This window comes from Botryllus schlosseri, chromosome 12 (assembly GCF_051294905.1).
Source record: "Botryllus schlosseri isolate E-star chromosome 12, Bs_hap1, whole genome shotgun sequence".
In the NCBI taxonomy this organism is placed as follows: domain Eukaryota; kingdom Metazoa; phylum Chordata; class Ascidiacea; order Stolidobranchia; family Styelidae; genus Botryllus; species Botryllus schlosseri.
The window spans coordinates 1,498,336-1,510,747 of record NC_137247.1 but is presented as its reverse complement, the minus strand read 5'-3'; the positions used below and the strand labels follow the sequence as shown (position 1 = coordinate 1,510,747).

General features: G+C 38.8%; 1 protein-coding gene across 2 annotated transcripts in view; it reads right to left on the bottom strand.

Annotated features, from left to right (window-relative positions):
• LOC145452907 (macrophage mannose receptor 1-like) overlaps nucleotides 1-12,412 on the bottom strand; it is a 448,907-nt gene that overhangs the window by 366,313 nt on the left and 70,182 nt on the right. Inside the window, exons 9-10 of one of the 2 annotated variants that reach the window (XM_080331041.1) lie at nucleotides 11,579-11,681; nucleotides 10,874-11,051 (exon numbers count right to left, since the gene is read on the bottom strand). The exons of the other annotated variant lie outside the window; for it this stretch is intronic. Of the exons in view, the coding sequence (XP_080187167.1) occupies nucleotides 10,916-11,051; nucleotides 11,579-11,681 (239 nt within the window). The 3' untranslated portion in view covers nucleotides 10,874-10,915. Of the gene's footprint in view, nucleotides 1-10,873; nucleotides 11,052-11,578; nucleotides 11,682-12,412 lie in introns of those variants that run through there. 2 annotated transcript variants of the gene reach the window in all.

Genomic DNA, 12,412 nt, shown 5'->3' with positions numbered 1-12,412 from the left:
GTATCACAATAATAAATTTTAAAATGATCAGTCCTAGTGAAGTATCAGCCAGTCATAAAGCTAAGTAAAACGTATTTACATACCACCAAGTGAAGCGATAACTTACCCCGAAATTGAACTTCAGTGCGAGGTTCCGGCGAAAGAATCCACTATATTTCACTTCTTTCACGTTCAAAACGGTAACTTTTCCAAAAGCATGCGATTGTCCAATTTCCGGCCAGTACTTTGAGCATTTAGGCTGGAATGATTGCAATTTTGTCACTCCGCTCAAAAGCAATGCCATTATGTAGTAAGCATTGAAAAAAACGGGATCAAGGTACCACTAATCAAATTATAAATGGTAGATATGCAAAGTGGTAAAGCTGATGTCACAGATTTCTGCACAACAATAAGTAGAGAGGGTTAACATTAAATTAGTGAAGCTAATTGTGCGTACCGTCGATTAATCAGTAGTTAAATGAGGCGGGTTGCTGCAATAAGATCTTCAAAACTTCTTTGTTATTATAGTGCAGTATACTTTTAATAACAAAATGGATCTACTTTTATTCATAAATGGATAAACTTCTATCTATAACCTATCATCTGATTTTGAATGAGACAAATTTTCGGCACTTCAATAAGCTTAGTATTTTGTTACTGACTAAATATTATCGACAATGCTGCATACATCATGAAATATTATTGTCGAATAACACTGCCTGACATGGCAAATTCGTTTATTTGGGTCAAACTCACATTGCACATATATTAGGGTTACCATTTTTGTGGCACGAATTCCGGACGCTCTTAAGCGCCCACTAGCGTATTTCGAAATGGGCATGAGCACATTGTCGAACAATATGACGTCCCACCAGCAAAGCTTTGTATATCGGCGGGAGGTGGTCACGATCCGCTTCTGGAGTATGTGGTTGTGTGTTGTAAGCTGTACCAGGGGCGATGCCACTTTTTTCAGTCCCTCCCACTCAAACAACACTGATTTGGACCCAACGTAGGGTAATCGATGCAGCTTCTGGGGGTTTACTATACGCAACTGGTTATTAAATTATGTGAATGAAATATGTCAATAATATTAGTCCTTCCATATATTACTATGTTATTTTGATCCTCTTACCGCCAACATATGAGTAAGTGGTAGAGTTGGTGAAGAATGATGACTTCGAAAATGCAAGGAGAGCGTGATTGTCCGTCGTCAAGTCATGTTCACGACATAGCTATAAGATTATTAATCAACCTAATGCAGGAGCGCACTGCACGGCGCATCCGGTGGTTTCCAACCTCTTATGGTCGCTACTCCATTTCCAAATTGAAAATGCTCCGTGGCCCAGCTCAGAATTTGATGAGCTGATTACTAATTAAAGATCGGCCCATTTGCCCGTGCTTACTCACGGCCTATTTTAGAAGCTGATCATGTTCAAACTACCCCAAGTTTAGAACCACTAGCCTAGCTTTGGTTAAAGCATCTAAACGGCTAAAACTGACTCTATGAATATACCGTTATCTTATAATTTTGATTACAATATGACTTATTTTTTGTAAATGAATGTTATTTTTGCTTATTTTCGATCGCAGTTTTTGCGTAAGTGATAGTCCCCATATTATAACCATTATGAGATACTAAATCGCGCGCAGCGCAAGGAAAAGTTTGATTTAGCCTAAATCTGCTCGAAAATAATATTGTTGATGTTGACGCAGTTTTAACAGTGAAATTCCGGACATCGTCATCATCATTGGTTTATTAGCAATTTTATCGGTTCAATACACCACAAAAATGCGATAAAATGAAAAGATAGGAAGGTGTCGAAGCGACTTGGAGCAGTCTATGGAATCAGACATCCACCTTGGCCGATTTAAATAGGAGGCATGCACGCTGAATGAAAAGTAAAGAAGATAGTATAGAAAAAGGGAAGTAGCAAGAAATGGGGTGGCATGTCATGGAAGGCGTGATCGATAGGTCAGTCGTGGTCCGGCAATGTTAAGGATGGCAATTTCTTGTATTTCGACTTGAATGTGGACATGCTCGTCGACTGACGGATGGCCGACGGGATACTGTTCCACACATTGGGTCCGGCATATTTGCTGGGGCGATGATCTTTTCGGTCGATCATATGATATTTGGACGACGTGGACGCGTGTGTGTTGTACTCGTGCGCTTTTGATTCCGAGGTAAAATGTCATTGAAATATTCGGGACAACGACTGCCGTGTCCGACATGTCCGCGAAATTCCGGACGTATATACTTGTTTCCTCTCTTGTAACCCTATTAATATTTACTCTTTCAAACATTTCACAAAATAATAAGGAAATAATACTAGACTGTCATAGAAACGTGTATAATGCCGCAATTTGGTTAATTTGCGACAGCTGTACCTTCCCTCCTTCCACACATCTTCCGAGCATCACGATTACGACACTTTCTTGCTCAGCAACCATCAACCAGAAGTCGCAAACTGTATTCGGGAGAGGGGACTGCGTCGCAATGAATCTCCGTGACTGCTGATAACCCTGGAACAGATTTGGACAACTAGAGAACTTTCAGCTTTTTCAAAATTAGATTTGAATAGAATTACTTAATTCACAAAAACTTGGAAATTGAATTAAATTCCGAATAAGAAATAACGGCAGCAAAAATATAGTTCATTTCATATCAAATCCAAGTTCACTCTCATAAGTGTTCGCTTATTACTTATCTGGTATTTATCAAACGGGTGATCTCTTACATCGATGAAACACGCGTTGATATATCCATCTTCATTGTGATCGAGAGTAACTCTTGATTTATCATCTGAAACGCGATTATGAGACTGACGCTGACCATAATTTATCGCTTTCAAGTTTTTTTTTTTTATCAGATTCCACATACATGAAAATCAGAATAACACACAGGTCGCGACTTAGGTCACCTCACATATACACCGAAGAAGAATGTCTCACTTACATGGCAGAATATTTTCAAATCTATTCTTCAATTTCAAAGCTGGGTTTGCAGCGATTGCGGTTGATAAGTGGAGACTTCCAGATTGAATCACCAATTCCTAAACGCACAGAAAAGTTTGAAGGACTTGTTACATTTTTTATGTACGGTTACCGATCGCTGCACTTTTTCCTGTAGTAGGCTAGGCCTACACAAAAAGACGCACATGGATATCAATACACTTGAATGATATGTTAAAATCTCATGCAAATGAGACTATATAAGAGTGCCTTTCTTTTGCTTGAGGGCCACAGCTTCAATTCCTTGAGAGTAAAGCCACTTTTAGCCACAAAAATCGAATACTGCTCTGCCTTGAATTTTAACTGGAAAAGCCAACCTTCGAAGTCGATGCGTATCACCAAATCATCGCACTCTCACAAGGACATTGGTAATGTTTGGTAACTGCCTATAAGATTGGTTTGCGGGTGATATACGTGAACCGGGAATTTAGTTCGTCGGCACCCTCAAGATTTCCACTGTCAATGCCTATCGGCGATCAATGCACATCAGACTATGTAACTGTCAATATATGATTACGTTCATTTACGTCAAATTGACGTTTCAATCATACCTCGAATTGCTTTTTCAACAAGTCTCCATCATTGCACTGCATGGAATTGTACTTCTTCTCGAATTCCCCAATCTGGATGGCCGTGTTCGATCGTGCTCCGAGGGGTAATACAACATTTGGAGTTTCATATACTACGTCGTCTAAACCAAGGATTGTAATCAATTTACACGGATTTAGCGATTAATACACTCACCGATAGTGCTGTATAGTGGCGCTTCCTGCTTGATCGGGGCAGCTTTGTCAGCTTTCCGCCTTAAATTAAGCACTCGATATCAATCACTCTCAATATTCTAATCCAGAAAACCTATTTCAATACAATCTGGTAATAGGTAATATATAATAGTTCAGAGCAGAGACCTGATACTCGTGATTCGCTACATGCCTTTGCATGCGGTATGAGCTTGTTGTCCTAAAAATTTCTATTTGAAATTGTAAACAGTATATCGAAGATAATTGTTGTTCTGCTTGCTATCGGATCAATAATCTTTTGGTGGGTATAAAAACTTTATGATAGAGGAAGGCTAACATTGCGTAATAGGTCTGTATATTTACATCATTTTCTCCAGACAAAATGGAGAGCAAAAAGAGATTCGTGTATGTAGTAGAAAATGCAGTGTGTTAGACTGCTAGGGACGTCGTGTCCATGTAAAGCAGGAGTTCTTAAACTTTTGGGATCAAGGGCCACTTGGTTCGGGAACGTTGTGTGTACCCCCAGAATTCCAGAAGCCGATGACTGCAATAAAAATAGAAGTTCATCACAGCAATCCCAACTCCATTTAGTATATTTCATGCCTAAAATCACTAAACAAATGAGTAGACAAAGTAGTCACAGTCGAACCCAGGGCGTCATTGTAGGAGGATGATGATCTTCTTTTTATTTTCTTGATAATGCAGTGCAAGATTAACCCTTCGTGAAGTCCCTAAATTTAGTTTACGGACTTATAAGGGTCCGTGGACCACAGTTTAATTCAATCAGTTTGTTTTCGGTTAGGACCGACGTTATATCAGGCTTCGACCTCATATTCGCATGATGGAGAGAGGCACTTTGATTTGTTTCATTGGAAAGCGGTATTAGCCTATATACGCGTATTCTAATCATGAATAAGTTGTAGCGAAGAGTAGTGCTGTGAAAGTCGATACGTTTTGTCAGATAAGTTACAGTTAGATTGTTCAGTTATATTTACATTTTGGTAGCAGTCTACTGTATTCTTAAGCATTGCGTCCAACTTAGTAAAGATTGAGGGAATTTCAAGAAGTTTGTGGTGACTTCCGATTTGTCTATCCGAGCATACGTTGAACAATTTGCGAAGAACATAGAATTACCTGCGTCGATGAATTAAGACTAGAATCAGCAAAATTGCAAATGCCACAAAAGACGCTCCACCAACTGCACCGCCAATTACTGCACCGCCGATTGTTGCACTATTTCCACCTATAAAGGGAATGCATCAAGATGTACTTTAACATTATGTCCTGTTAAATAGCAGTACGAGAAAGCAAGCACCGCTCGGACAGCAGGAATCATAGATCTCTCTTTGGGGATGCTGAAACCCTCAGTTCAAGCCATGGACAGGCTATTTTTAGGTGTCTAGATTTCCAAATGTGTCCACCACACGATCGCTGTTGAAATATTTCGTACGAAGTAATCCACAGTTATCATCAATATTCCTATATTGCGATGCTAAGCAACATCCTTTTACCCTTACAGTATGTAATATGAATTTACTTTCATTCTTCTATACGTCATTATAATCAATACACTGTCTGTTTTAGCAGTCGCTACTGGGAATCTGCAGTTTTGATATTTCGCCATCAAATGCATACTTTACATATTAAGGACAATCAAATGTTTTGATATTACGCATGATGACAACAAACTCTCTGTCTATCAATAAAGCGTGTTTGAAATATTCTGCGATCTGAACGTGCATTATATGTAAAAGAGGCGACGAACGACTTGGAGTAAGCATTGATGACCGGTACAACCTACACACTCTAAATTCGAATTCATGCTGAGCAAAACAATAATAGGGGGTCATGCGGCCCAGGGGGAGCCCTAGGGGTCCGCGAAGCATTTTCAGCGGGTCCGCGAAGCCTCTAAATTTACAAAATAGTTGAAAACCTAATTTGCATTTATTAAAATTAAGAAAATCACGAGGTAGTTTCGCTTCATTACTAGTGAAACTCCAGCTCTCAAATCAACAGAATGACCGTCGGAGATGAAATATCCCACTGTGCAGACTCCTTGTAATTGATAAATTGCCAATAGCCTACTGATACAAATATTTTGCTGTTTAGAGATGTTTTGTTTGGGATTTTGGAAAATATAAAAAGGTGAATTAGTATGGACAATCACAGTTACTTCGAAATGTTTACAAAAATCCATTTTGTTCTGTTATATAGATAACTATGTTCCCATTTCCCATGATAACTTCAAAATGAGCTGCTAGATACAAATGACCAGGTTTGACGTTATACGTTCATTAAAAAATGTTGGTCAATTTTGGGGCCATATTTGCTGCGATTGTACCCAAATGTGTCGTCGGAAGCGTTACGCCACCACCTATCATTGTGGGAATTGATATTCAGAACTCGTTCATATCAAATCGAAGGCGCGGATTTTAAAGACACGACCGTGACTTTAAAGCAATGCAGTTGCAGAATTCGCTTTGTAATATTGAGGCCGTAAGGTACTGCTGAATTAACAAAATTTTCCAATTTTTTTTTTTTATTGCAGAATCTTAAAGTATGAAACTAGGTCTTTTCAAGAATGTATTGCTCTTGTCTGATTTCGAATTAGAAGTATGTTAAAATATGATTTGAAATCACCCATTTTCGTAGAAAGTCACCCCCATACAAGTTCATTTATTTGAACGCACTCAAAATTATCTGTAATCCCTCTGCCGTGCTGATATTATACAATAAATAGAAGAGCCATATCTGCGATCGATGAAGCGTGACTTTCAAAACATTCAGCAGGCCAGCAGCCGTTCGCTCACCTGGGAATAGCTTGAAAGCTGTCAGTATTGTGTATTTTTCAAGATTTTCTTGGTATATTTTGTTAGCTAATGGTTTAATTGACCAGTGGAACAAAGACAATAGTAAAAGATAAAACCATGGTAGAAAGGTATACCAATGAACTGAATAATCTAAGAAATCTTTTTAGAAAGATTGGAGCTTTCACGCATTCCACATCTGATAATGATGGTTTGGATTCGGAGGAATCATTTTCCTCACAATTTCTACATTTTTGATGCAGTCGTGAATTATCTGACTGTGGCTCATCTGGCAAAGGATATTGGAACTGCATACAGCCACAGGCTACTGCATAAGGGTTATGCAACTCAAATTCGTATTGGAGTGTCATGATGAAATTGATTCTAAAAATTGTATGTTTGAAAGGTCTCGGGTGGTTATGGATGTAATATCTTCACCCATACCATCTGAAATGAGTATTTTGACAATGTCGCAGTATTCTTGATATGTTGTTTCATCTTTACAACATCTAACTGATGTCCAATTCAAGGTTTGCAAATTTTTCGAATATGGTATAGCAGTTTTGAGTAAAAAATCATCAAATCACTCATACTTTATGACTGATTTTGCATTTAGGCACATTCAATTGTCTTCAAATTTGGCTATGTACTGAATACAGCATGCCTGCACCATTTAAAAGCACCAGATTTCAAATACCTGCTCTACTTTTTCACCAAAATATTTTTCAATTTTCAAAGTGGATTTTCTCCCAGCTCTATTTTTGGTAATATGGTGTCACGGGGACAGGAAATTTTGATATCAGAATACCTTCAATCCTGATCAACCTTGGCTCAGTACAAGCAGTAGGACCGTTCTACTTGCTAAGACTATTGCTTTTGCTATAGGAGTTATAGTGTACTGACTATGATACTTATTATCTGAATTTTATGAAAAAATATAGAAAATTCGACACCGTACTAGTACCAATCAAATATTTCGTAACTTTTTTTTAAAAAATCGGAAGTTTCACGCATTTCAGCAGGTACTTAGAGACCTCAGGAGACTTTATAAAGCATTGCTTAGAATCTCTTAGCATCCATGGATGAGACAGGCGTTTCCTCGTGCCAACCGTCCGATTCACCAATCTCCCCCCCCCAATTTGGGCCCAAGGAATCGATGTGAAATACTGAAATTTATACAGCATATGAAGTTGAATAGTAATAGCTCACACACCAATTTTTGGGAATCCAGCATTTACTGTTTATTAAATATCGCAATTTGAAATTTTTGTGAGTCTAGCAGTACCTTACGAACTTACAAGTCAACCCAATTTCTACATAAATAGTATGATAGTATTTTCAAGAAAAGTTATCACTAGCCTACAGTTATCATTTGCACAAGATAGATGACGATTGCACGGTAACTGAGCTAATTTTGAACTAAAACTTCAGGGGGTCCGCGGGGTCCGTGACTTTCCAAAAGGGGTCCGCGAAGTCAAAAAGGTCTTAATTTAGTAGGTATGGGCGATATGAATATCTTTTGAAAAAACATACAGGCCACGAAATGTCATAACGTTACGAAGTCATTATACCCACGGGGCCGCCCGAATATGTTTAGTTATTATTTACGAGCCCTACATTTTCCAAGACACTTCTTTCAGGTTTACTGGTAAATCTGAATACATAGCACTGAGCAGAGAGAGGATAAAAATTGACAGCAATATATATGCAATTCTCGATCATATTGACCGATTCAATCATGAATGGTAGGAATTTTTCGCGCTTCGCACGAATTAAGCCGACTAATTATAGAGTCAAACAATTTGTGCTGTGAAGTAGCGGTAAAGAGGTATCGGGGGAGTTCGGTCTGAGGGGTGCAGACGTTTGCTTTATCGCCCTATGTAGGGGTCAAGACCAACGTATAGGGGGGGGCTGACGAAATGCTGTTACGGTCCTGGTGGAATCAAGTCGGAGAAATAACCTTTTTTGTTCGTCAACTCACCAAAATTTAGCAGGAAAAGTGTAATTTCGACGTCGAACCGAAATATTGACCCTTTTTCTTAGTCAACTCGCCGGTGATTTCAGTCTGTATGCCCATTTTTCGGTTCCCAATATTTGGGGGTGATGATCGGTGTGGAGTTTGAAAAGAGGGCGATGAGTCAAAAATGGTTGGGAATCACTGATCTACTACTTCCAATGAGGCAGGTAGATTATTTCCATAGCAGTTTATAATTTCTATGAAATAGTGACCGGTGATACGACCATTACATATCATGAAGTCTGCTGGTCACATTATATAATCAGGATATGCCCATAGAAACATGGGATATCAGGTCATATCCTTACCTTCCGAATCGATACTGAAGCTTTGAGTGAACCAGGAAATATCACCAGGTCCAAAACAAGTGTGGGCTTGAACACCGATGCGGTACACGGAATTGGGATTACACGCTATATTATAGATGAATGTGTCGCTGCGAGGAAAATAGTCAACTGCGGTGTGATTTCGCTGCATTCCGGATGAACTTTCGTTGATGAACAGCTGAAATGTAGCATAACTTTAGTATTGACGAATATACCTTATCGAAATTGATCTATTTGGGCTCTCACAGAAATGTTGCACTCAGTAGTAATGCGTTAGAGCAGTTGTTCTCAACCTGGGGGCGCGCAACCCTTGGGGTCGTGAAAGCATCTGAAGGGAGCGCGAAGCTGCGGTCAACTGAATTTTTTCAGCACTTCGATCGCGATTTACCTCCAATTCATGGTTATTTAACTTTGTATAGTGCGAATTCATATATGAGAATTTTCTCATGAACAGTCATAACCTTCCATGCCATCAAACTAACCGTTGGGATTATTTGCATTCTGGTTGCATTTTGTGGTATGACGATAAGAGGCGCGCGATAGTTTTCACGATCATAAATAGGGGCGTGTTTAAAAAGGTTTGAGAACCACTGCGAGGTACACAACGACTATGGTATCCGGCACCTTTTAGGATTTCAATAATCTATATATAGCATAGATTATGTCTACCTTTATGGCGTAGTTGGTTACGCGTTGACAGTCTGGTGAACATCGTTTCCATAGACAACCTAACACTTCGATGGGCGAACAAAAATTTTCAATTTTTTTGTATTTATATCAATATATTAAATAGAAACTTTCTTCTCCTGTAGCAATGCGGCTACTGGTTGAAATTGAACCACATTTGGTGTATAAGCTTAAATTAGGTAACCTAACAATTTCATCGAATAGCCAGTACCATTTGAGAAAAATAGTCATTTTTGAAGACCCATAATATACAGTGCAGATTTATGCGACAAAATGAAGAGAGAGAGAAAGAAGGAGTCTTTATTTTCATCCAACCAAAATAGTGTTACAGCAAATATGCATGTACAGTATTCGGTATTAGATAGGAATGATCGATAAGACCGTGAAGGTCATCTAGTCTGGTCACACCAGCATCAAACAGTCTGACTGTAAAAAATGTTACGGTAGTTAAAAAATAAAATAGAACAAAATCAAACGATGGTAGCAAATGATCAATGAAGCAATGTCAGGACGAGGTAGGGCAACAGCAGTGTTAGTGTAACGACAAGAGGTGATCAAGTAGGGCTTTTTTGAATCTATTATAAGACAATTCACGGATATGTGGTGGTAATGCATTCCGGATGATAGGTCCCGAGTAGTCGATAGATCTCTTAGTTAGGTTGCTATCGGGTGGGGGTAGATATTTTCTTTAGACGAGGATCTCGTGTAGTGGGGGTGGACATTTTTAACAGGCATGAAAAAGTCATCAAACACAGGAGGCAAACTATTGGAAAAATATTTGCGGATGACCTTTGATACTTCGAAGTGATACAGTTTGGCAACTTGCAAAATGCGGAACTTGATATAACATCTGAATGTGGTTTTAGTGGTAATAATCAGTAAATGGAGAGGTCTTACCCTACTAAAATATTGCTTTCAGTCATACTTACTTACCATAATACAAAATGTGGTTCCTTTCATATTTTTCATTCCAACCATACCTTGTATTTAGTTATGTATGCCGCTGGCGTAACAACTGGTCTCTCCCACGTTACAGTACAAGTATTTGTACTAGAACGTATGACGAGTATATTGGTTACTTTTTGAGGCAATCCTACACTCATGTGTCGGCTTTCATTGGTAAGCGTGTACTTGGTTTTGCACTCCCTTTCGTGCAGACAAGGCGTCACCTTGAATATATTTATATATGACACACGTAACACATTACTGTAGTAATTATAGGTATCAAGTAACGAATATCGCTATTATAGGAGAGAAATGTGACTCCAATGCTATTTGATTGCGAATTTCAAGAGCTAAATTTTGCAAATTACCGAAGAAATATGTAGCGTTGAAAATATGTGAATCTTAAGTAGTTACCGTTATTTTGAACGTGGACCATGGTCGGACAGCTTGCGTATAAGTTTGAATCTCGGTTGTTGCTGTTGGAGTTTTGAACATTTCATAGACATCTTCCTCATTATTATTATTCCGCAAACGTAGCCTAGGAACCGAAAAAAGAGGTTAACATATTAAGCAGTCATGGGGAAGACGAGGAATATTGGACGGTAATGATACCCGAGACCGTAACAGCCGCACCTCAAACCCCTTACGTGGTGGGCGAGCTTGAAGTGGGCCAAAATTATTAATGATGACTTTTTTTTAGTCAGCCCAAGAATATTTGCCATGACTACATCAAAGTCTGTTGTTTTCAATTTCGCCCAACCCACTTTCATTATTTGGACTGCAAGGCCAAAATTGTTTGATTTGTGGGGAGGGGGGGGGGTAGCCGAAGTGATGTTTCGGTCTTGATAATACCCATTATTATTATCAATAAAAAATACTTAAATGCATATCTTGTATATGTGAGGTAAATAGTTGAACCCACACAACATTTAACATCACACGAGAACAATGATGACACGGTAATTACGAAATCAATAGTGATGAAAGGCTCAATCCAGTATATTACACGATCGAATAACATCGCATCGTCATATAACGCATGAGGATATAATACTGGTTACATACTTGTGAAGGATATTAAAAGCTCTCTTGTTCGGCTTCCAGGCAATAGTAAGATTTGACGAGCAATTTCCTGAATCGCTTGCAATATACTCTGGAGCACTTGGCACTAAATTAAACCAAGTGGATAGTCTGGTGCTTATGCCGATGACGTCTTCCGCTTCTCATTTTTTATGCACGCGATTTGAAATAAAATATGGCCATCACGAACAGATCTTGCGCTGATAGTAACACCATATAAAGGAAATGACTAAACTAATTTAAACATTAGTGAAAGTTTATAATTAGTAATGGGGGATTGGGTGTTCCGTAATGAATAAGATAATAATTCATCTATTTTATGTCTTCGCCCCGATGCGGAGAACAGTTCTACGCTAAATAGAAACAAATATGAAGAGTTTTCTGGAGGTGCAAAACTTCATCATACAATTCAATAGTATATTCCCATTGAAATGAACCCGAATATTTTCGGCTGACACTCCTCTGAGGTATTCGTCATCAACTCGTAGAGCAGAGTTTCCCAAACTTTGTATGGTAGCGATCCCAAATTTCGATTTGAAAATGTTGCGCGACCCCACCTCTATTATAATTGAAGTTCTGGTTACTGAATAAATGGTCCGTAACTTCGCCAAAATCCAATCCACGACCCATGTGTAAAACTGGCGACTATGAGCGCATTAATAGAAATTAGACTAAGAAACTAAATCAAGACTATGTTAATGAACATAGGCGTTTTGAAACGATTTCTATCTATATCCGATCGACGTATTGTGCAGTACTGCTACTTAAAATGCTGCGTAACGCGAAATACAAATTAATGCGGCCGTGCGGAGCCTGTGT